The sequence below is a fragment of the Mobula hypostoma genome, chromosome 5, assembly GCF_963921235.1.
Source record: "Mobula hypostoma chromosome 5, sMobHyp1.1, whole genome shotgun sequence".
Taxonomy (NCBI): Eukaryota; Metazoa; Chordata; class Chondrichthyes; order Myliobatiformes; family Myliobatidae; genus Mobula; species Mobula hypostoma.
In genome coordinates this window covers 164,795,502-164,821,476 of record NC_086101.1, presented here as the reverse complement: position 1 = coordinate 164,821,476, position 25,975 = coordinate 164,795,502, and the positions used below count along the sequence as shown (strand labels likewise).

Genomic DNA, 25,975 nt, shown 5'->3' with positions numbered 1-25,975 from the left:
ATTCACTGTTATGCAACAGACAATAGCAATTGAAGGTTTAGACAATTGAGCTATCTCATAACAAGTCACTTTCTGCTGTTAAATGTTGAGTGGCTGAATGATTAAATGATGTGGTACAGGTGTCCCCCGCTTTACGAAAGTTCGCTTTATGCCACTTTGCTTTTTATGAAGGGCCTACATTAGTACCTGTTTTCGCTAACGGAAAGAAATCCGGAGGATTTTTGCTATTACAAAAAAAGGCGCCCGCTTTAAGCTTGTGTTTACCCCGAGAAAGACTACCATGACCATGAAGCCTTGCGCGGGCAGGTGTGTGCGCATGCGTGTACGTGCCAATTTTTTTCATACAAATCAGTTTTGGCTAAATCTTCCCCATTCTGATAAGTGAAACTACACTGTACATACATTATTTCTACTTTATATGGGCTGTGTATTTATCATATCGTTCCTGCTTTTACTATATATTAGTGTTACTTTAGGTTTTGTGTGCTATTTGGTATGATTTGGTAGGTTATTTTTTGGGTCTGGGAATGCTCAAAAAATTTTTCCCATATAAATTAATGGTAATTGCTTCTTTGCTTTACGCCATTTCAGCTTACGAAAGATTTCATAGGAACGCTCTACTTTCAGATAGCAGGGAAACCTGTATATGCAGCACCGTGCAATCTAGCCTAGAGTTAGGTTTTGAGGTGAGTTTTGTACATGGTTTGCAGCAGCTGCAGACCTTAGGCAGATGAAGGCCAGCAAGCTTTCTCACCACCCTGTCTATCTGCGTGGCTGCTTTCAGTGAACTGTGCACTTGTACTTCCCGGTCCCTCTGTTGCACAATACTTGTCATTGCCCTGCCATTCACTATATAGGTCCTAGCTGGGTTGCATGTTCGGAATCCGTCACCTGATACATCTAAGTTGAAATCCATTTGCCATTCCTTAGCCCATTTTCCTAACTGTTCAAGATCTCTGTAGTTCATTGTAATGTGCTCCACTATCAACAAAACCCTCTATTTCAGTATCATCAGCAAACTTGGCTGATGATGCCATATACAGTACATTCAAACCCATAAATAATAAATAACGGTTCCCAACACTGACCCCGGAGACATAGTTCAAGAATCAACTTTCACCTGTAGTCCTTTGCTTCCTATCATTAATCCAATTCTGAATCCACCTTGCTAGCTCTCCCTGAATTGCATGTGACCTACCCTTTACAGATCAGCTTACCGTGTGGAACCTTATCAAAGGCCTTCATTTATTCCCTTCATTACCTCGTCGAAAATCTCCAAATGATTTGTCATATCTGACCTCCGAAACACAAAACCATGCTGACTATTTCTGATCAGGCCTTGACTATCCTAATGATGGTTGAAATTTGGCCCGGTACAGTGGTGTCACCTGCAAACCTGTTGATGGAATTGGAGCAAATTCTGGTCACATAGTCGATTGTGTATAGGGAGTAAAGTAGAGGGCTGTGACACAGCCTTGAGGGGTACCAGTGTTGAAGATAATTATGGCTTAATGATTGTGGTCTGTTTGTCAGGAAATCAAGCATCCATTTGCAAAGGGACGTGTTGGACCCTTGGTCTAGGAAGTTGGAGATGAGTTTGCTTGGAATTATGATATTAATGGCAGAGCTGTGGTCAATAACTAACAGTCTGCTGTAGTTGTCTTTTATGATCCAGATGCTCCAGGCATGAACGTAGGGACAGGGAGATGGCTTTTGCTGTGGACTTGTTCTGCAGTGCAGCCCGGGAGGCTGGAATTAATGTGTGCCATAACCAGCCTCTTGAAGTACTTCATGATGGTAGATGTTAGAGCCACCAGGGCAATTAAAATACATTATTTTGCTTCAGTATTGGGATGATAGTGGTCAATACAGTCAATTTGCAATCCTTCTTCCTTTACCAAAAATCCAGAACTGTCCATGGTACTCCTGACTCTTCAGTGTCCTATTAAAATTGTAATTCAACCAACCTAATTTTATGTTTCATGTTCCTTGCAATCAAGGCTAACATTTTAAATCATTGTCCTAATTGTTATACCCTGCATATCATTCTTTGTATTTCATGTGCTGGGACCTCCTGATCTCTTTGTACTACTGTATTTTGCAATCCATTGAACAAAATATTGAACTCCATTTAAAACAATTTGCACTTTCATCCTTTTGAAAGGGGATAACTTTACATTTCCCATCTGTCGACTTCTTACCCACTTGTCTGTCTATATTACTTTTTGGATCTTTTCTGACAACTTTATATCTTGCCAATCTGCCTATCAATCTATCATCAGCAAATTTGGGTACAATACTCTTAGTCCTTTTATCTAAGATGTTAATTTATTATTAGTAATATGTAGCAAAGTAGTAAATTTTTGAGACAGACTAATCTCTGTAGCACCCCACTAGTTATTAAACATTCTATATCAAAATGACCCACTTACCCTAACTGTTTTGTGTTGGTCTCCAACAGTTTCAATTTGAGCATTTGCACTACTCCATCCTTCGAGAACTTTATCTCATCAGTTCTGATGAAAGGTAATCAAATTTATTGACATCAAGTAGCTCTTCCATAACCTATGGTGAAATGGTAATTTCTATTTGGCCTGCAATTACCTGCACAACTAGGTTTGTAGATTAAGTGATGCATTGCTTAAAACTGTAAATATAATTTGAGCCACCAGGTGGTGCCACTTCATTGTGAATTGAAGAAAGGGACTGTTTCAAAGTAATAGTTAACAGATGTTTCCTTCAAGCAGGTAAAATTCTACTAAACAAAGTTCAATATGTGAATGTTAGCCTTCAGATTATGGACAGCAGCTGAGATTAGGCACCAGCCAGGGCATGCTCTCTTCTTGCTACTGCCATCAGGAAGAAGCTACAGGAGCCTCAGGACTCACACCACTAGGTTCAGGAACAGGTATTACGGCTTGACCATCAGGCTCTTGAACCAGAGAGGATAACTTCACTCACCCCAACGCTAAGCTGATCTCGCAACCTATGTGCTTAATTTCAAAGACTCTTCATCTCTTGTTCTGAATATTTATTGCTTATTTACTTAGTATTTTCTGTATTTACAGTTCATTTTTATACGTTGGTTGTTTGTCTGTCTTTGTTGTGTGCATTTATTTTTATTGATTCTATGTGTTTCTTTGTATTTACTGTGAGTGCCTGCAAGAAAATTAACCTCGGGAGTATATGATGACATATATGTACTTTGATAATAAATTTATTTAAAATCAGTATCTTTGGTAATTTTAAAAACGCAAACAACTCTTCCTTCAGTTAGTCCTGACGAAGGGTCTCGGCCTGAAACGTCGACTGTACCTCTTCCTAGAGATGCTGCTTGGCCTGCTGCGTTCACCAGCAACTTTGATGTGTGATCTTTGGTAATTTCCTTATTTGGAAGCCAGCCACTTTCTGTACATCACTAATCTATTTTGTTTCTTTCCTTTTTGCCTGTGTGCAGTTTATTTAAATGATTAATATAGGTAGATAGGCTGAAATCTTTTATATTTTTTGGTAAATGATGTAATAACATGCAGCGTTTCTTTAACTCCATCCTTGGCTAGTAGTTCATATAAGTACATTTTTCAGGTGGACATTTGAGAAATTATTTTTTTCTGTCTATTGACACTAATAGATTCTGATACCCTTGCTTGGGTCAAACTCTATAGAATACTCAGATGGAAAAACTTCTAACCTGCATCCATTCATCCAAGCTGACTAAGAGTTTTGTAAGTTTCAATAGATTACCGCTGTTTTCTTTCTTCCTTTTAAACACTAGAGAATGCAGGCCTGGCATTTCTGATCTTTCCTTGTATAGCAAATCTAACAATCCTGGAACTAGTCTGGCGAGTCTTAACTGCAGTCCTTTATGGCACGTATACTTTTTTAGCTGTTAGCCTGCAGGTCACTCTAGGGCAAGGTGTAGCATCTGCTTAGCCCCCCCCCCCCCCAGTCAGGGTCACACAAAGCCATGGAGCAGTGAAAAATTTGCCAAGAACAATTATGGTCACAGACCATGATCACCCATGTCATACAACAGGGCACATAATGAAGCTGACATTTTTTTCAGGTAAGGAGACCTAAGCTACTCAATAGTCTGGATGTAGTCTCTCCCAAGATTACAATAATAATATCTTAACTCTTGTATTCTAATCCACCCATAATAAAAGCCAACATTTCATTTGCCTTCCTGATTTGTGTATAGTACCTTTGTATTCACATACAGTGACTTATGCGTTAAGTTACCTTTGTATTTCCCAGTCTTGAAATGCTCAAAAATATTCAGCCTGTCTTTATGGAAACATAGAAAACCTACTGCACAATACAGGCCCTTCGGCCCACAAAACTGTACCGAACATGTCCTTACCTTAGAACTACTTGGGCTTACCCATAGCCCTCTATTTTTCTGAGCTCCATGAATCCATCTAGGAGTCTCTTAAAAGATCCCTTCGTTTCCACCTTCACCACCACCGCCGGCAGCCCATTCCACGCACTCACCACTCTCTGCATTTAAAAAAAAACTTACCCCTGACAGCTCCTCTGTATCTATTTCCAAGCACCTTAAAACTATGCCCTCTTATGCTAGCCATTTCAACCCTGGGAAAAAGCCTCTGACTATCCACATGATCAATGCCTTTTATTTTCTTGTACACCTCTGTCAGGTCACCTCTCATCTTCTGTCGCTCTAAGGAGAAAAGACCAAGTTCACTCAATCTATTCTCATAAGGCATGCTCCCCAATCCAGGCAACATCCTTGTAAATCTCCTCTGCACCTTTTCCATGGTTTCCATGTCCTTCCTGCAGTGAGGTGACCAGAATTGAGCACAGTACTCCAAGTGGGTTCTGACCAGGATCCTATATAGCTGCAACATTACCTCTTGGCTCTTAAACTCAATCCCACAATTCATGAAGGCCAATGCACCGTATATTTTCTCAACCACAGAATCAACTTGTGTATCAGCTTTGAGTGTTCTATGGACTCGGACCCCAAGATTCCTCTACCCTCCACACTGCCAAGATTCTTGCCATTAATGCTGTATTCTGCCATCATATTTGACCTACCAAAATGAGCCACCTCACACTTATCTGGGTTGCACTCCATCTGCCACTTCTCAGCCCAGTTTTGCATCCTATCACTGTCCAGTTGTAATCTCTGACAGCCCTCCACATTATCCACAACACCCCCAACCTTTGTGTCATCAGCAAATTTACTAACCCATTCCTCCACTTCCTCATCCAGGTCATTTATAAAAATCACGAAGAGTAGGGGGTCCCAGAACAGATCCCTGAGGCACACCACTGGTCACCAGCCTCCATATGACCCGTCTACAACCAGTCTTTGCCTTCTGTGGGCAAGCCAGTTCTGGATCCACAAAGCAATGTCCCCTTGGATCCCATGCCTCCTTACTTTCTCAATAAACCTTGCATGGGGTACCTTGTCAAATGCCTTGCTGAAATCCATATACACTATATCAGCGGTCCCCAACCACCGGGCCGCGGACCAGTACCAGGCCACAAAGCATGTGCAACTGGGCCGCGAGGAAACGATATGATTTGGCAATATGAGTCAGCTGCACCTTTCCTCATTCCCTCTCACACCCACTGTGCACGCGTCATCCATGTCAGCGCAGGAAGAAGATCAACTCCTCGAGCTTGCAAGTGATGATGGGCTGAAAAGTATGTTTGACATAACATCTCTGCCGGCATTCCGGATCAAAGTCAAGGCTGAATATCCTGAGATAGCCACGAAAGCACTGAAAACATTGCTTCCATTTCAAACATATCTCTGCAATGAATGCAACGAAAACTAAATTGCGGAATAGACTGGATATAAGGAACTCCCTTTGAGTATCGCTGTCTCCCATCACCCCTCGATGGCACCATCTCATTGCAGGGAAACAAGCCCAGGACTCCCACTGATTCAGCAATATTGGTGTGTTGCAATGATTTTATATGTTCATATGGGAAAAATTTGTGCTGTGTGTGTAATATCCAAACGTTATTTAAAATGTTATGATGCTTTTGACTTATAAGTAACTTATAATTGACTTACCACTATATTCATGAAAGGATATGCGCTGTGTTTTTAACATTAAATTCGTTAGGTAAACCCTTTTAGAAACGAAATTGAGTGTATTAGTTATAGTTGACTTATCACCTATATTCTGGTCATGATTAACATCCAACCCCCGTACAGAATTGCCAAAAACAATTTGTAGAAAAAAATCGGCATGTAGATGCATGCGCACACAGGTGCCTGCGCAAAGCTTCATAGTCATGGTAGTCTTCTCAGGGTAAACACAACGTATTTGACGGCTACTCTTGTCTGTTGGCAACCCTACTAACACCCCCCCCCCCGTCAGCCGGTCCGCAAGAATATTGTAAATAATAAACCGGTCCGCGGTGCAAAAAAGGTTGGGGACCCCTGCACTACATCTACGGCTCTACCTTCATCAATGTGTTTAGTCACATCCTCAAAAAATTCAATCAGACTTGCAAGGCACAATCTGCCTTTGACAAAGCCATGCTGACTATTCCTAATCATATTATGCCTCTCCAAATGTTCATAAATCTTGCCTCTCAGGATCTTCTCCGTCAACTTACCAACCACTGAAGTAAGACTCACTGGTCTATAATTTCCTGGGCTATCTCTACTCCCTTTCTTGAATAAGGGAACAACATCTGTAACCCTCCAATCCTCTGGAACCTCTCCTGTCCCCATTGATGATGCAAAGATCAATGCAAGATGCTCGGCAATCTCCTCCCTTGCTTCCCATGGTAGCATGAGGTACACCCGCTCCAGTCCCGGTGACCGATCCAACTTGGTGCTTTCCAAAAGCTCCAGCACATCCTCTTCCTTAATATCTACATTCTCAAGCTTTTCAGTCCGCTGAAAGTCATCCGTACAATCGCCAAGATCATTTTCCATAGTGAATACTGAAGCAAAGTATTCATTATCTCTCCCATCTCCTCTGGTTCCATACACACTGTTCCACTGTCACACTTGATTGGTCCTATTCTCTTATGTCTTATCCTCTTGCTCTTCACGTACTTGTAGAATGCCTTGGTGTTTTCCTTAATCCTGTCCGCCAAGGCCTTCTCATGGCCCCTTCTGGCTCTTCTAATTTCATTCTTAAGCTCCTTCCTGCTTGCCTTATAATCTTCTAGGTCTCTATCACTACCTAGTTTTTTTTTGAACCTTTTGTAAGCTCTTCTTTTCTTCTTGACTAGAATTACAACAGCCTTACTACACCACATTTACTGCACCCTACCATCCTTCCCCTGTCTCATTGGAACATACCTATGCAGAACTCCACACAAGTATCCCCTGAACATTTGCCACATTTCTTCCATAGGTTTCCCTGAGAACATCTGTTTCCAATTTATGCTTCCAAGTTTATGCCTGATAACCTCATATTTCCCCTTATTCCAATTAAACGTTTCCCTAACTTGTCTGCTCCTATCCTTCTCCAATGCTATGGTAAAGGAGATAGAATTGTGATCACTATCTCCAAAATACTCTCCCACTGAGGGACTTGACACATGACCAGGTTCATTTCCCAATACCAGATCAAGTACAGCCTCTCCTCTTGTATTGTGAAGTACCGTGGTCATTCATTAGGCTGGTAGCATCATCATCTGGTTTGAACCCATGTACTCTACTTAACTTTTTTTGTTGCTCTCTTTTTGCATTACTTATCTAATTTTTTTAATAAGTATTTCAAAGTTCAAATTAAATTTTATTATCAAAGTACATATATGTCACCACATACAACCCTGAGATTCATCTTTCTGCAGGCATACCAAGCAAATCTGTCGAACCGTCACTATAATAGGATCAGGGATAGATCAACAAAGTGCAGAAGACAACAAGCTGTGCAAATGCAAATATAAATGAATCACAAGAACATGAAATAACAAGATAAAGAGTCTTTGAAGTGAGATCATTGGATGGGCAAGTTAGTGTAGTTGTCTCCATTTGTTCAAGAGCCTGATGGCTGTGGGTAGTAACTTTTCCTGAACCTGGTGGTGCAAGTTCTCAGGCCCTTGTACCTTCTACCTGACGGCAGCAGCTAGAAAAGAGCATGGCGAGGGTGGTGAGGATCTCTGATGGGTGCTGCTTTCCTACGACAATGTTTCATGTAGATGTGTTCAATGGTTGGGAGGGCTTTACGTAGCAACAACCTGATACTCAAAGTCAATAAGACAGAAGAGCTGATGGTGGACTTCAGGAAGGGTAAGAGGAAGGAACACATACCAATCCTCACAGAGGGATCAGTAGTGGAGAGAGTGAGCAGTTTCAAGTTCCTTGGTGTCAGGATCTCTGAGGATCTAACTTGGTCCCAACATATTGATATAGTTATAAAGAAGGCAAGACAGTGGCTATACTTTATTAGGATTTTGAAGAGATTTGTCATGTCAATAAATATACTCAAAAACTTCTATAGTTGTACCGTGGAGAGCATTCTGACAGGCTGCATCACTGTCTGGTATGGAGAGGCTACTACACAGGACTGAAAGAAGCCCCAGAAGGTTGTAAATCTAATCAGCTCCATCATGGGTACTAGCCTACAAAGTACCCAGGACATTTTTAGGGAGCGGTGTCTCAGAAAGGTAGCATCCATTATCAAGGACCTCCAGCACCCTTTTCTCACTGTTACCATCAGGTAGGAGATGCAGAAGCCTGAAGGCACACACTCAAAGCGATTCAGGAACAGCTTCTTCCCCTCTGCCATTCAATTCCTAAATGGACATTGAAGCTTTGGATACTACCTCACTTGTTTTAATGTACGGTATTTCTGTTTTTGCTCATTTTTTTGTAATCTATTCAATATATGTAATTAATTTACTTGTTTATTATTATATTTCATTTATTCTTTTCTCTCTCTCCTCTCTCCTCTCTCTCCTCTCTCCCCTCTCTCCCCTCTCTCCCCTCTCTCCCCTCTCTCCCCTCTCCCCCCTCTCTCCCCCTCCCTCCCCCCTCTCCCCCTCTCCCCCTCTCCCCCTCTCCCCCTCCCCCCCTCTCCCCCTCTCCCCCTCTCCCCCCTCTCCCCCCTCTCCCCCCTCTCCCCCTCTCCCCCCTCTCCCCCCTCTCCCCCCTCTCCCCCCGTGCTAGATTATGTATTGCATTGAACTGCTGCTGCTAAGTTGACAAATTTCACGTCACATGCCGGTGATAATAAACCTGATTCTGATTCTGATGGATTGGGCTAAATATACTACCGTTTGTAGTATTTTCTGTTCAAAGGCATTGGTCTTCCCATGCCAGGCTGTTGTGCAGCCAGTCAATATTACGCATCTATAGAAGTTTGTCAAAGTTTTAGATTTCATATCAAATCTCTGCAGTCTCCTAAGGAAGTTGAGGCACTGCTGTGCTTTCTTCACAATTGCACGTATGTGTTGGTTCCAGGACAACTTCTCAGAAATAGTAACACCCAGGAATTTAAAATTGTTAACCCTCTCCATCTCTGATCCTCCAATGATGACTGGACCTCTGGTTTCCCTCTCCTGAAGTCTGCAATCATCTTGCTGAGAGGTGGTTGTTGTGGCACCACTCGGCCAGTTTCGGTCTCACTCCTGTATGCTGACACATCGCCACCTTTGATACAGCCCACAATAGTCGTGTCATCAGCAAACTTGAGTATGGTGTTGGAGTCCATGCTTAGCCACACAGTCAGAGGTGTAAAGTGGGTAGAGCAGGAGGCTAAGCACACAGCCCTATTATTGTAATTTAAAAAATGTATTGCAGTGTACTGCTGCCGCAAAACAAAAATAGATCAGCCATAATGAAATGGTGTAGCAGACTCGGTGGGCCAAATGGCCTACTTCTGCTCCTTTATGTTATGGTCATCTATGCCAGTGATATTAAACCTGATTCTGAATCTGTTTGTGACTGATCTCAGCCTTTTCCCCAAGCCCATGTTATATTCTGTTTGCTCTGGCCTCACCCTTTCATGTAGCTTTTCTATATCCCATTGAAGCAGTTTTCCTACTTACGATTCTGCCTTGTTTAGTATCAGCAGCAGGCTTAAGGACATAACACTTGATTGCTGTCAGTGAAATTTTTGAAGTAGATTGTGAACAGCCAATTCCTCTGATTTCCCACTAGTCACAGCATGCCCAACCTGAGTAAGGCCCATTTATTTCCACTGTTTGCTTTCTGTCTGTTAATTGATTCTCAATTTATGCCTGTTTCATGTTCTGTAAACTTGTTGACCAACCTGTGTGGGACTTTATTGAAAGTTTTATGAAAATCTAAATAACAGCACATCTACTGATTCCTTCTTTTCTACTTGTTACATCTTCAAAGAACTCCAATATGATTTTCCCATCATAAATCCATGCCGACTCTTCTGAATTTTATCATTCTTTTCTGTTACTACTACTTTCATTATAGATGCAGTGATTTTCCTGTTGCTGATTCCCATTTTCTCTTTCCATTATGTCGGCAATAGTGGGGCTCCAAAGGTACTACCTTCCAATTTGCAGGAATCAGTCTGGAAAATACAAAATTTTTAAAAATACTAACGAACCAGTGCCTTGAATCAAGCTAATATTTATTGGCAGTGCGTTGACACTTTTAATAACGGAGCTGAATTTGAGACGACTGCAGAGCACCTAAAATGTGTGACTATGGTTACTAAGAGTGCTGAGATTTAACATAATTAAACTTTACAGATGAATCTGTTCTCTTGCAGTCGCTCACTTGAACCATTTAATGTTTTTTTTAGTGTTACAGATTATATATGGTTGTACAAACAGCCAGATGAATGTCTGTGTAATATTCTCTTAGGTTGGTTTTCATGACCAAAAGTTTTGGTTTATCTGTAGATGCTCAAACTAGATATTAGATTTTTGTTGTCTTCCACAGTTCTTTGTTTTACAAAACTCAGTCTGATGTTATGATAAGACTGGAAAAAGTTTCTCTCTGCCATTTTGCCACTAAGACAACATTGCTAGCAATGATCAAGAAGTCAAAGTCAAGTTTATCGTAAAATGCACAAGTATATGTATGCCAATGCTCTGTAAGTCCCTCACTATATTTTTCCACCTCTGTTTTTAGATTATTTTCAGAACCCTTTAGCTAAGTATTTGGTCAATTGTCCTATTATCTGTTTGCACAGCTCTCTTAAATGTTGGAGCATTTTATGGTAAAGGTGCTGATTAAATTTGAACTGTTGTAATATACACAAATGCACATTAATTCCAATTACATTTTAGAGCAGAGCAAATTTTCCTTTATTTGTCTTCCAAAAGTTAAATGATAAGAAACAGCTAAGATTTTTGAATAAGTACAGGAATAAAAGTGTTGGAGGGAAACATTGGGGTTAAGACAATTAAAAAAAAAACTGCAATTCTGGACCCTGGAAAGCATTGTTAAAAAGTATTGTTTGAATGTAACCAACTGATTATCTTGTGAAATACCAAGTAAATGAAGCAAGGCCTGTTTAGTTCTGGAATGTCTATTACGATTATCATGATTATCTTCCATTAATTGTTAAACTTGGGTGTAATCTCCGGCATACTTAATATAAAGAAGGACAACTTGGTCACAAACCATGTTTGATAAACAAAGACAGAACAGCTTTGCCCTGATTCTGCTATTAAATGAATAAATAAAAATACTGCCTTCCAAAATGGCAAAGAGAATTCAAAATTAGATATAGCAATGAAAAATTCTAGCAAAGCTTTTACTAATCCGGCAAGTACATTTCGCTATAGTGGATAGAAAATCGTGTCAATTGAAACAAAGCTCTCTTAAACATTTAAACATCCATTGATCCTGTTAATGCAATCAAGAGGTTAGGGTACAACAGTAGTGCTGAGGTAAAATGTCAGCCAAAATTGTCCTGATTGGTGGAGCAGGCATAAGGGGCCAAAGAGATCACTGTTGCTTTTGTCTGTCTTCCAAATTAGGATTTTTCTTCTAATAATTATGGGTCATGCCAAAGATCTTGCTAACCTGTGAAAGCACCATATAGAAACTAGATCAATTGAGCTTTTAGTTGCTAGCTTTAAATAGGATTGCAAAACTTGTGTGGGAATGCTCAACGTTTGTCTCCATATATTGCGCAAGCTTAGTGAGGTCACCAATTGAGATAAAAGCATTGACTGCATGGATTTCATCTGGGTGCTCCGATTTCCTCCCACACTCCAAAGACGTGCCATTTGGTAGGTTAATTGGTCATTGTAAATTGTCCTGTGGTTAGGCTAGGATTACATTGGGGGATTGCTGGGTGATGTGGCTGAAAGGGCTTACTCCATGCTGTATCTCAATAAATAAAATAAATGTGCATCAAAAATTGAGATCTGCCTCTCCCAGGCCACCAGAATATGAGTACCTTTTGTCAGTTTTCAAAAAGGTAAACATAATTTCAAGCATGTGAAAGGTATGTCACAAGCATAAATTGCTTAAAATCAAAAACAATATAGAAAGTTTTTGAACAATCTTTTATACCCGTGCATTCCCAAAACACATTCAGCATATTTAAAGGTGGATCTACTTGTTATGATTCTTAAACTTTGAAAACATGTACATTTATGTATTGGAATTCTATCCCAACTTCCCAGAACTCAATAAAATATTGGTATGATATAGGCATCCGTTAGTCTCATAAGACCATGGATTTGTGCCTTGGAAGGTTTCCAGGGCGCAGGCCTGGGTAAGGTTGTATGGAAGACCAGCAGTTGCCCATGTTGCAAGTCTCCCCTCTCCACGCCACCGATGTTGTCCAAGGGAAGGGCATTAGGACTCATACAGCTTGGCACCGTTATCGTCGCAAAGCAATGTGTGGTTAAGTGCCTTGCTCAAGGACACCAACACGCTACCTCAGCCAAGGCTCGAACTAGCAACCTTCAAATCACTAGACGAACACCTTAACCACTTGGCCACGTGCCAACACATTAGTATGATACAAGGAATGTAACTTCCTAATTGCACATTATAAGTTCCCACAAGCAGTAATGCTTAACGATGGGCTAAACGGCCTAATTCTGCTCCTATATATCTTGTGTTACCCCTGTAGCTGTGCGAATTTCAACCTGGTGCTCTTATTTCTTGCAATATCCCAAAACCGTGTTTTATTGATTACTATGAATTATTCCAGCATGTTGGAAACTGTTAAAGGGAGTATGAATGGTATTACTCTGCTCGGTTATTTTGAGTGCAGTGGACATTACGTTGTGGAAACTATTTACTGCTCTGTCTGCTTTCTGTAATAAGTAACTTGGTTTTTGCTGGTGGTCCTGATTGCACCCCTGCCCAAAAGACATGCAAAGGACTACCATAACTTACCCCTTGATGTAGACAAGGGAAGGAGAATGTGATGGTACTGATGGAGGTCTTTGCCAGAAAGACTGCAGCATTCATAGTAGCAGCACCCATCTCATCTCTAATCACCCTAGAGTGATCTCATATCTCAGTGAATAAAAGGGTTAATATTTTAATTCTATAAGTGCTTGGGGTGCTTTAAATCTTGACCTTGTAAATTAACTTGCTGAATAATTAGGTTTACTGTGCTGCAACTCTTTGCTCTTTGGGAAGTTAGCATTATTTCACTACACTACACTTTCCTCCCCCCACCCCCCCCACCCCAATCCACCTGTTTGAATGGAACTAAAATTTTGATCTGACTGACATAGGGTGTTCAACCTCTAATATTTTTCTTTCTCTTAACCTACTGAATGTTTTCAGCACTTTGGGTTTTATTTTAGATTTCTAGTATCCATCGTCATCATCAGGTGCCATGCCCAGTTTGAGCTTTGACTGCCATGGCCCACACACTGCTGTTTCGAGTCAAGTGGATCAATTCATTGGTATTCATTTCCAATTCTCTGGCTGCTGTCTCGATCATCATTCATCTTTGTCTTCCTCTTGATTTCTTCCCTTCAATCTTTCCTGTAATTACCATGCGTTCTAACTCCTCTTTCCTAATCACGTCCAATGAAGTTGCCTTTTTATGATCTCATACATTATTTCTCTTTTTCTGTTTGCTCTGTTCATGACATCCTCGTTAGATATTTGTTTCGTCCATGATATTCTTTCCATCCTCCTCAAAAACCACATTTCTGCTGCTACGATTCATTTCCTCATGTTACTAGATATTGTCCAACATTCTGAGCCATATAACATAACTGGATAAACATAACATTTCAGTACTCTGAGGCGGGTTGTCATGCCTAGTTTAGTATTGGACAGCATACTCTTCATTCTCGTAAAGTTGTCTTTTGCCATCCCTATTCTTTGTTTGATGTCCAAGTCGCACCTGCCATCTGATGTCACCCAGCTTCCTAAGTAGCAAAAGTTCTTTACTTGTTTTATGTCTTCCCCATTTATTCTCAGCCTGCAGATAGGATTCTCCTTCTTTTTGGATATCACCATACATTCTTTTTGCAATTGATAGACCCATTTTTGCACTTTCTTCAACAATTATATCACGTAAGTTTTGTAGTTCTTCCTCCGTACTTGCAATTAACACAGTGTCAACTGCATATCTGAAATTATTGATGTTTTCATCGCCAACTTTGATTCCCAAGATGTCTCTTATTTTTTGTAATATTGTTTCACTGTATACGTTAAATAAATCAGGGGAGAAAACACACCCTTGTCTAACGCCTCTCTTGATTTTCGTAAACTGACTCACTTCCCCATCTTCTTACAGCAGCAGTTTGTTGCCAGTACAGATTTCCGATTAGGCAGAGGTCTTTTGAATCTAGATCTAGAGTTTTCTGTAATATTTCAAATAATTTATGTAATCTAATTGTCTCAGGAATCACCCTTTCAGGGTCTGCTTATGCTTAGATTATACTGTATGTGCAGCCTTATTTTTCAGAAGTTGAAAGCGTTTTCATTGTTTTGACTAATTCAACATTATATTTATTGAAGTTATCGATACTCTGTTACTTTTGTTGAGTAAACCCTGTATAAACACGTTTCAAATACTGTTTGAACATACTGTTCAGATACCTTCCAAGAATTTATTATTAATGATGAAAAGTTCTTTTGAGATAAAGATTCAAGTACATTTATTATCAAAGACCGTATAAATTATACAACCTTGAGATTTGCTTGCTCACAGGTAGCCATGAAGCAAGAAACCCAAAATAACCCATTTAAAGGAAAAAAAGAATAAAAAATAAAAATAGAAGACCAAGAGAAAGGGAAAAAATACAGGTTGCGCAAACAATTGAAGCGAGCAGTAGCACTCCGAACCAAAATTGAGCCCATAGGTTGGAACCCAGGAGTAGGCCCAAAGCCTCACTTATCAGTTCATTATATTAGCCGGCACGTAACACAGCAGCCGGGCCAGTCTTCACAGCCTCAGCACCATGGACCATCGCCCTGGATCCCAACACCCTGTCTTTTCAGTCTGTCTGGGCTGGCATTTAAATTGACCAAACAACAGAACAGCAAAAAGCTCTGGCATCCTGGAGAGACGAGTGAAGGTTGCAGAGAGTGAGTGAATTTGGTTCTCACGTCTAATCTAGGCCAGCATTTAAATGATCTAAACAGCATATCAATATCTTGCACTAGGACCCAACACCGCTGCTGTGAAAGACCCTGGGCCCGGGTTTCACTACCCAGCAACTTGCTCTGGGCCCAGATTTCATCACCCAGCCCGAAGCTGCACTCAAGCTTTTCAAATCAGCTCTGTGTCCAGAGCAATCTAACCTTGCACCCTGGACGAACATCAAACTTTTCTGCCTGAGCCCCAACTTCTTCTTTCAGTGTCCACAGTGATCCATCCTCACTCTCAGGCCATCTGTAACAATCCTGCAACACACTATCTCAGCTCATCCCCGGAACTTGCCTTGCCATCACTTTCCCTTTCACTGTTTGCGCAATAATTTAACACAATTTACCTCAGAAAAGGTATTTTTAGTAATGTTTTTAGTTGGATTTCTTACCTTTTTGACCACCTGAAAGCTGTTGCACGTGTTCAGTAGCATCTTAACTGGAAGAATTAGTTAATAGAATATTAGTTAATAGAGTAGACAGTGAACCAATATTATTGACACGAGAATATCTTCAGATGCTGGAAATCCAAAGCAACACACACAAAATGCTGGAGGAATTTAGTAGGTCAGGCAGCATCTATGGAAAAGAGTAAACCGTCAGTGCTTCAGACAGTCCTGATGAAGGGTCTCATTCCGAAACATCGACTATTTACTCTCTTCCATAGATGCTGCCTGGCCTGCTGAGTTCCTCCAGCTGTGTGTGTGTATGTAAGGTACCTTCTCACTGTATAAATAATTGTCGGTCATCAGCACATCCACACTGTTGTTAGATTGTCTCTTTATGAATGGCAACCAAAGTATAAGTCATTCGTTTGTTATGTGCCAAGTCAACTCCTTCAGCCTCTTAATGATTATAAGCACTTAAGCTGTTCTTATTAACTGGCAAGCAGGACAGCTGTCTATAAAACTAGGTATTAGACAAAGTACAGTATGGCTTATTTCCTGAGATTCAGAAAGAGCTTTTTCCCCTTCAGATTTTTGAATGATCAATGTACACTACATTATTCCATTTTGCACTATTGATTTTGTACATTATAGTAATTCTACGTTTATGTGCTGTACACTATGTCAAATGTGAAGAGACAGTACACTGTTAAGGGCAAGACTGTATTGGTGAGCGGAGAGATCTTGTCATCCAAGTTCATGGCTCCCTGAAAGTGGATCCACAGATTGATAGGATGGTTCAGACGGCATATGGCATGCTAGCCTTTATTACTTGAGGCACTAAGTTCAGAAGTCAGCTTCATAGAACCCTATTTAGGCTGCATCTGGAGCATTACATGCATTCTGGCCACCCCCATTATAGGAATGATGTTGAGGGTTTGGAGAGAGTGCAGATGAGCTTTACTAGGATGCCGTCTGGCTTAGAGGACATGCACTATAATGAGAAGCTGGACAAACTTGGGTGGTTTTCTCTGATGTGGCAGAGGCTGAGGGGAGATCTGATAAAGGTTTATAAGATTATGAGAGACATCAATAGAGCAGATGGACAGCATCTTTTTCCCAGGGTTGAAATGTCTAATACCAGAGGGTATGCATTGAAGGTGAGAGGGGTAGGTTCAAAGGAGATGTGAGAGGTAAGTTTTTGACACAGAGTGGTGGGTGCCTGGAATTCACAGCGCCTACCACTCTCTGATTTAAAAAAAGCTGGGGTATTGGTAGAAACAGAGGCATTAGAGGTTTTTAAGAGATGTTTAGCTAGGCGCATGAATGTGAGGAAAGTGGAAGGATATGGATATCGTTTAGGCAAAAGGGATTAGTTAGCTGTTTGATTACTAATTTCATTGGTTCAGCACAACATTGTGCGACAAGGGGCCTGTTCCTATGCTGTACTGCTGTAAGTTGCCACAAGGCACCGGATCCCACGTCATATAAGACAGTCATAATAAATCTCATTCTGTTTATTCAGCAAGTTGAAAAGTGTGTTAGTCTGTTGTAATTTTCCAAGTGCAGCTCAGGGCATTATGCCCCCTGACTTTCTAATATAACCCTCTGAGAATGCACTGGGGGGAAAAAAAGTTAATGGATGAGCAAGACTGGTTATTGTTTTGTCAGGAATTGTTTCAAATGATAAGGAGAGGAAAACACTGGATGTTTGGGAATTACATTAGCATAACTGTGTGTTTTGAAAATATTTGAAATTCAGGGTTTGTAACTCTGTAGTTTAATAAACAGTTGAGTGATTGCTGGTGTCCACCCATGTATCTGAGTTTTAAAAAGTCCCTGTTCATTAGTTATCTGTAAGGAACCTCTTTATCAGTGTTTGCAGTTAAGTATGTTTATTTCCTGTCAGCTTGTTAAAATGCATGTGTTTTAAAACTGTTAACAATGATAACCAAAACTCTATTGACATTTTTATGTTTTTGATGTACTTTGGCAGAATGGCGTTATATATCTTCTTAAATATATTTAAAACAATGAAGTTTCCAAAGTCGTACAAGTGAACATGTGGCTGGAGTCACTAACTTGAGTGTTGAGAATCTCTGCATATTATTGATAGGTAGAGAATGTCTGTGAATGGAATGGAAATGGTTCTGAGACGTGGTTGAATGGTGTAACGAAGGCAAAGTGAAGTCATCCAATTGGAATGTTCATTGTTACTGACTTGTTAGTCAGGTGACTTTTAAGATTCCATATCATTGCACAAACCTGTCAAAAACCAAACAAGCTGTGTTTGACTAAAAGACTGGAGGTTAATTGAGAACTGTTTTAATGGCTACAGTGAAAAATGTACTGGCAGCTGCAGACAGTCTTCAGCTAACACTGAAAACACAGCAGACTGCAGAAGAAAGGGGACTAATGGGTAGTACCAGTGGAAGTGAACTCCAGTTGATTGGGTATGTTTCAACTGTTCACTGTTACTACAGTTGTGATTATGTTACTAATGGCCTGGGTTTCCACTTACTAATTTTTTTAATGAAATGTGTTCAGAATTAGCACAATATTTCAAGGAGCTTTGAGCACAAATTATGATCAATGTGAATCATTTTTTATTAATATTTTATGTGAATTTGAAGACCATTGTTCTAGATGCCAGCCCTACCCACATAGTTGGTTACACCTCTGCTATATCAGTTAAATTAAACTTCCGAGAGTGATTTCATCACTTAGGCTTGTAGCAGATTTGTGAGAGAGCTCAAAGGTCATCTGGGTAAATGGAAACCAGTGGAAATATTTCAAAACATTTTTTGAGTGTTGTGATTTTTTTTAAAGAATCTTGCTAAAACTTTTCAATGTACCCAATATTACTGAGTTTTTAAAGTAATTTTCAATAACTCAAAACCTTAGTTACTTGCAGGTGTTTGATTAACTTGATCATGAATACTTCTATTGGTTATAAGTATCATTCTACCAAGTTAACAATTTTAAAGTATTTACATTACATATTTTAAATGTGGACTTCTTGTGCTGGCTTGTGTCAGAATGTGTGCTTAGGCCACTGCACTGGTCTCTCTGGACTTGTGAATGTGTGTCTAGGCACAGCTCAAATGCCATCTAAATTTACTGATTAGATCATTGGAGTAATCACAGATGGCAATGAGGTGGTGTACAGGAGTTAGATAGATCAACTGGTTGCATGGTGTCACAGCAACAACCTTGCATACAACCTTAGCAAGACTGAGGAATTGATTGTAGACTTCAGGAAGGGAAACTTGGGAGAACACATACCTCATTGAGACGTCAGTGGTGGACAATGTGAGCACCTTTGAGTTTCTGGGCATCAGCATCTCAGAGGATCGATCCTGAGCCCAATAACTGATGCAGTCATGAAGAAGGCATGCCAGCATTCCTACTTCATTAGGAGTTTGAGGAGATTTGGTATGTTAGCAAAGACTCTGGCAAATTTCTGCAGCGAGCATTCTGACTGGTTGCATCACCATCTGGTTGGGAGGTGTCAAAGCACAGGATTGTGAGATGTTTCAGAGGCTTATAGGCTCAACCAGCTCCATTGTAGGCACAGTCAAGGACATCTTCAAAAGACAATGCCTCAGCAAGGCTGCATCGATCATGAAGGGCCTTCACCATCTGAGACATGTGCTCTTCTCACTACTATCAGCAAGGAGGTGCGTGAACCTGAAGACCCACACTCAACATTTTAGAAACAGTTTCTTCCCCTCTGCCATTGGATTTCTGAACAGTCCGTCAACTTACGAACACTATCTTGCTAGTCCTCTTTGGCAATACATAACCATAAGACCACAAGACCATAAGACAAAGGAGCAGAAGTAGGCTATTCGGCCCATCGAGTCTGCTCCGCCATTTTATCATGAGCTGATCCATTCTCCTATTTAGTCCCACTCCCCCACCTTCTCACCATAACCTTTGATGCCCTGGCTACTCAGATACCTATGAATCTCTGCCTTAAATACACCCGCTGCTGCCCGTGGCAACAAATTCCATAGATTCACCACCCTCTGACTAAAAAAATTTCTTCGTATTTCTGTTCTGAAAGGGCGCCCTTCAATCCTTAAGTCATGCCCTCTCGTACTAGACTCCCCCATCATGGGAAACAACTTTGCCACATCCACTCTGTCCATGCCGTTTAACATTTGATATGTTTCTATGAGGTCTCCCCTCATTTTTCTAAACTCCAAGGAATACAGTCCAAGAGTGGACAAACATTCCTCATATGTTAACCCTCTCATTCCCGGAATCATTCTAGTGAATCTTCTCTGAACCCTCTCCAACGTCAGCACATCCTTTCTTAAATAAGGAGACCAAAACTGCCCACAGTACTCCAAGTGAGGTCTCACCAGTGCCTTATAGAGCCTCAACATCACATCCCTGCTCCTATACTGTATTCCTTTAGAAATGAATGCCAACATTGCATTCGCCTTCTTCACTACTGACTCAACCTGGAGGTTAACTTTAAGGGTATCCTGTACGAGGACTCCCAAGTCCCATTGCATCTCAGAACTTTGAATTCTTTCCCCATTTAAATAATAGTCTGCCCGTTTATTTTTTCTGCCAAAGTGCATAACCATACACTTTCCAACATTGTACTTCATTTGCCACTTCTCTGCCCATTCTTCCAATCTGTCTAAGTCTCTCTGCAGACTCTCCGTTTCCTCAGCACTACCGGCCCCTCCACCTATCTTCGTATCGTCAGCAGATTTAGCCACAAAGCCCTCTATTCCATAATCCAAATCGTTGATATGCAATGTAAAAAGAAGCGGCCCCAACACTGATCCCTGTGGAACACCACTGGTAACCGGCAGCCAACCAGAATAGGATCCCTTTATTTCCACTCTCTGTTTCCTGCCAATCAGCCAACACTCTATCCGCGTATGTAACTTTACTGTAGTTCCATGGGCTGTTATCTTGTTAAGTAGCCTCATGTGTGGCACCTTGTCAAAGGCCTTCTGAAAATCCAGATATACAACATCCACTGCATCTCCCTTGTCTAGCCTACTGGTAATTTCCTCAAAAAATTGTAATAGGTTTGTCAGGCAGGATTTTCCTTTAAGGAATCCATGCTGAGTTCTGCCTATCTTGTCATATGCCTCCAGGTACTCTGTAACCTCATCCTTGACAATCGACTCCAACAACTTCCCAACCACCAATGTCAAGCTAACAGGTCTATAATTTCCTTTTTGCTTCCTTGCCCCCTTCTTAAATAGCGGAGTGACATTTGCAATCTTCCAGTCTTCTGGAACCATGCCAGAATCTATCGACTTTTGAAAGATCATTGCTAATGCCTCCGCAATCTCCACAGCTACTTCCTTCAGAACACGAGGGTGCATTCCATCTGGTCCAGGAGATTTATCTACCTTTAGCCTATTCAGCTTCTTGAGTACTTTCTCTGTCGTAATTGTGACTGTGCACACTTCTCTTCCCTGCCACCCTTGAGTGTCCGGTATACTGCTGATGTATTCCTCAGTGAAGACTGATGCAAAATACTCATTCAGTTCCTCTGCCATCTCCTTATCTCCCATTACAATTTCTCCAGCATCATTTTCTATCCGTCCTATGTCTACTCTCACCTGTCTTTTACTCTTTATATACTTGATAAAGCTTTTAGTATCCTCTTTGATATTATTTGCTTGCTTCCTTTCATAGTTAATATTTTCTCTCTTAATGACCTCCTTGGTTTCTTCCTATAAGGTTTTAAAAACTTCCCAATCCTCTGTCTTCCCACTAATTTTTGCTTCCTTGTATGCTCTCTCCTTTGCTTTAACTTTGGCTTTGACTTCTCTTGTCAACCATGGTTGCATCCTTTTTCCACTCAAAAATTTCTTCTTTTTTGGAATATACCTGTCTTGCACATTCCTCATTTCTCGCATAAACTCCAGCCACTGCTGCTGTGCTGTCTTTCCCGCCAGTGTCCCTTTCCAGTCAACTTTGGCCAGTTCCTCTCTCATGCCACTGTAATTTCCTTTACTCCACTGAAATACCGACGCATCAGATTTCGCCTTCTCTTTTTCTAATTTCACAGTGAACTCAGTCATGTTATGATCGCTGTCTCCTAAGGGTTCCTTCACCTCAATCTCTCTAATCACCTTCGGTTCATTACACAATACCCAATCCAGTACAGCCGATCCCCTTGTGGGCTCAACAACAAGCTGTTCTAAAAAGCCATCTCGCAGACATTCTACAAATTCTCTCTCTTGAGATCCAGTGCTGACCTGATTTTCCCAATCTACTCGCATGTTAAAATCCCCCACAATTATCATAACACTGCCCTTCTGACAAGCCTTTTCTATTTATAGTTGTAATTTGTAGTCCACATCCCTGCAGCTGTTTGGCCTATAAGTAAAATTACTATAATACAAATTACTATAAGTTACAAAAAAAAATGCCTGCTGCAAAACAACAAATTTCATAACTTAAACAACAGGAATTCTGCAGATGCTGGAAATTCAAGCAACACACATCAAAGTTGCTGGTGAACGCAGCAGGCCAGGCAGCATCTATAGGAAGAGGCGCAGTCTCTTATAACTTATGTCAGTGACAATAAACCAGCTTCTGAAATAGTCTAGATTCTAAAAAGCACAGATGAATTTTGAACCTCTTACTCCATTCATATTTCATTTCCCCACTCTCTTTTATTGATTTTATTATATTAAGTGGCAGGTGGCCGAAGACAGGTTTTAGTTGGGAACAAGAGTAGATGGTAAAAATTTCAAGATGCCAAATTTTGAAGGCCAGCTGCCAAATTTACATGTTTCTTTGTCCTGTTATGATCTTAAATCATAACTATTAATTGATTGCCAATTTTCATTAATGTGAATTTTCTGTGTTCCATTTTTATCACTGCCCCTCCTAATGTGTTTGAATATTTTAGGATGAAAACATAACAAACTGTGGAAAAGTACTGGATTTGATTTTTCTCCTGATCATTTTCTTTATTTCTTCAGGAATGAAGATCTGCATCAGATGCTGGAGAGCAACAAGGATTCACTTAAACTGGAAGCCATGAAGCGAATTGTTGCGGTGAGTGGTATTTTAACAGTAATAACAAGACACTATTTCTACCAGGTCAGAGATAAATGGACTTTTTATTTAAATATTAAGTTAGTAAACTTGTTATTTAACATTATCCCAGGATCAAAACTTGAATGTAATTGAGAACGGCATACTGAAAGAATAGGCCTATTAAGTCTATTCCTTGGTCTGTCTGCAGAAGTTGGTCTGTTTTACGTTGCTGTACTTTAGGGGGCTCCAAGCCAGGCAAGACCTCCAGGGTGGAGGGTGGGGGAGAAATGGTTGGAATGTGTGATGGTGGATTCTTAAAGTTGTGGCTATTTTTGAGAGGTGGTTGGGAAGAGGATTGTGCGAAGGGGAATGGTAGTAAGATACTGGGCAGACAGTTTGTATTTAAGGGGTAAGTATACTATATAAAGTTATGTGCATTGCTGCAAAGAAAAAGTATGGGAATTGCTACCTAAGGTATGCTGATAGACCTGCTTCCCATTAAGTAAAATGATGCACATGGGAAAAGAAATTATTTAATTATTCAAATATTATTATTGAGACCTAGAGAATTTGGAAATGTGTAGGGAATGATACATATACAGCTAGTTTCTCATGTGCAGAGGGGTTGATAAGCAGCAACTACACTTCATTCAGCAGAACTTAATATTTTCTATGTTTAACAGCACTAATAGTGCGTAAAATGTTGACATTCATAATTCTCTATTGATTACATTTGTAAAGATTACATTAGTGTATAAATGCAATCTTTGTGTTCTGATGGGATGGGACAGGGTTATCAATGATAGCAACCTTCTTTGCATTTCTAATCACATATGGCAGTGAGGATGTGTAGATTTCTGTCACCTTCTCAGAATAATGTCAAATAGCTCTGATGGCTTTGCAGTAACAAATGTACACTCCGTCTTGGGAGGAGGGCGTGGAAACAAGGCTGTACGTGGTTTGTAAATCAAAAGGCAGTTTGAATTTGCATGAAGCACCTCCTGTTTGATAAAAGCAGGTTGAATGAAATTATGAATCTTATATTGGTAATTAATTTTAGTGCTTTAGATTGCAAAGAAAATTCTTTCAGAATGTGGTTACAGCAATCCCAAATCTTGATGTGAAATGTGCAGCACAAATTGGAAATTACTATTTGTATGATTGAATTGGATGGTGCTAGCAAGGGAGACTGTAAAATTGAAGTTGTGTCTTTTATATTTTGTTTTATTTCAAACATGCGGAAAATTAAACACATGATGAAACGTTTCTTCCTGTAATGTCGACTGTCCATTTCCCTCCATAGACACTGCCTTACCTGCTGAATTCCTCTGGCATTTTGTGTGTTGCTCCAAGTTTCCAGCATCTGTAGTTTTTCCTGTGTATCAAACTTGCCATCTTTTATTCAGCTTTTTGTACAATAATTAATAATATATTCAAGAATGTGGAAGGAAAGGGGTAAGCTAAAGATTTAAGGCTGCTCCCTTTACCCCTTACAATATAGGAACAACATATTATGACTTCTTCCCTTTCCAAACCAACTCCTGATGCTTCTAAGCACAGTTAGAATCTATTGCAGCTTGGGGCGTTGGAGTTTGGATTTCTATTCTGGCACTGCCTGTGAGGAGTTAGTCCGTTCTCCCTATGACCGTGGTTTCCTCTGGAGACTTCATTCTCCTTCCTCAGTCCAAAGATGTTCCGGTTAGTAGGTTAACTGATGATCGTAAATTGTCCTGTGATTAGTCTAGCATTAAATAGGTCTGTTGCTGGGTGGCAAGCTCACTGGGCAGGAAGGAGCGGTTCCGCGCTGTATGTCTAAATAAAATAAAAGAAATGGATGAAAATACAAATATAACTGAGATAATTATCTATATTAGGGCTCCAGAGTCCAAAACAAATATACATATGACCATGTAATAGTTAAATTCAGATGATGCAAATTAATCCAAACATTCAGGCGGGCATTGCAAACCTAACGAATCACTGAAGTGTTATTCATTATGGTATCTACTTTCTAAAGAGAATTAATTCTTGCAGTGACATTTCCAAGTACTCAAGTCAGTTGCAATAGTTTTCATTGAGATTTTTGTTCCATATACAGTGGATAAAGGTTAATTGGGACAACCACTTATTTTGGACAACTTTTTTTAATTATTAATTTTTTATTGCAACACCAACAAATTACATTCAATACAACCAATTGCCAATTACATTTTGACTGTTTAACCTAGCCACCCCCCAACCTTCATCACCATCCCCCCTCCACCCCTCTCTCCCCCCATCCCTCTCCCCTCCACCAACCAACTGAATAGTAGTACATACACAGACAGAGCATTCCTATTTTAACAGAAGATCTTTGAAGTTAGATATGATATTTGTCCACATTGAGATTGTGTTTGGTCGTGCATCATTTACTCTTGCTGATGAAAGTTCCAGGTAAGAAATGTCCAAAAATCTCCGGAGCCAGTGAGTATTTGAAATATCACGGGGAGATTTCCAACGCTGGACTAAAATCTTCTTAGCTGCAGTCAGGCCTGCCAGCCAGATTTTGCGTGTTTTTTTCCATAAGGGAAAGGTGGGAGTCATCATTTGGAAGATGTACAGCGGAGTCCATTGGTAATTGTACCCCTGTTAGTTCTGTAAGAGTACTGATAACCTTCCCCCACAAACCAAAAACCCCTGGATATTCCCATACAACATGTATAAAAGAGCCAACGGTTCCGTGGGGGCAAAATGAGCCATGAGGGTCAGGAACCAGTCCCATTTGATGTCTAATTCTCGGTGTTAAATATGCTCTATGACAAAATTTCAAGTGTATATACCGATGATTTGGGTTTTTCGAAGCACCAGCAGCATTATCCCAAATTGCATCCCAGTCTAAGTCTTGTCCCAATTCAGATATGTCCCTACCCCAGGCTTTCATTCCTGATGTGGGCATATAATTCTGGGAGTTTAATTTATCATAGATATATGATACTATCTGTCCTGGAGCACTCTGTATCCAACTTAAAATGGGATGGTCCTTTAAATCTGACCCCCAGGGAATGCC

The 25,975-nt window shown here is 40.4% G+C and overlaps 1 protein-coding gene across 2 annotated transcripts in view; it reads left to right on the top strand.

Annotated features, from left to right (window-relative positions):
* The window catches only part of ap3b1a (adaptor related protein complex 3 subunit beta 1a), a 257,151-nt gene that overhangs the window by 11,406 nt on the left and 219,770 nt on the right, over nucleotides 1–25,975 (top strand). For both annotated transcript variants that reach the window (XM_063049310.1, XM_063049311.1), the window contains exon 2: nucleotides 22,872–22,947. In XM_063049310.1, coding sequence (XP_062905380.1) covers nucleotides 22,872–22,947 — 76 coding nt within the window. The remainder of the gene's footprint in view (nucleotides 1–22,871; nucleotides 22,948–25,975) is intronic.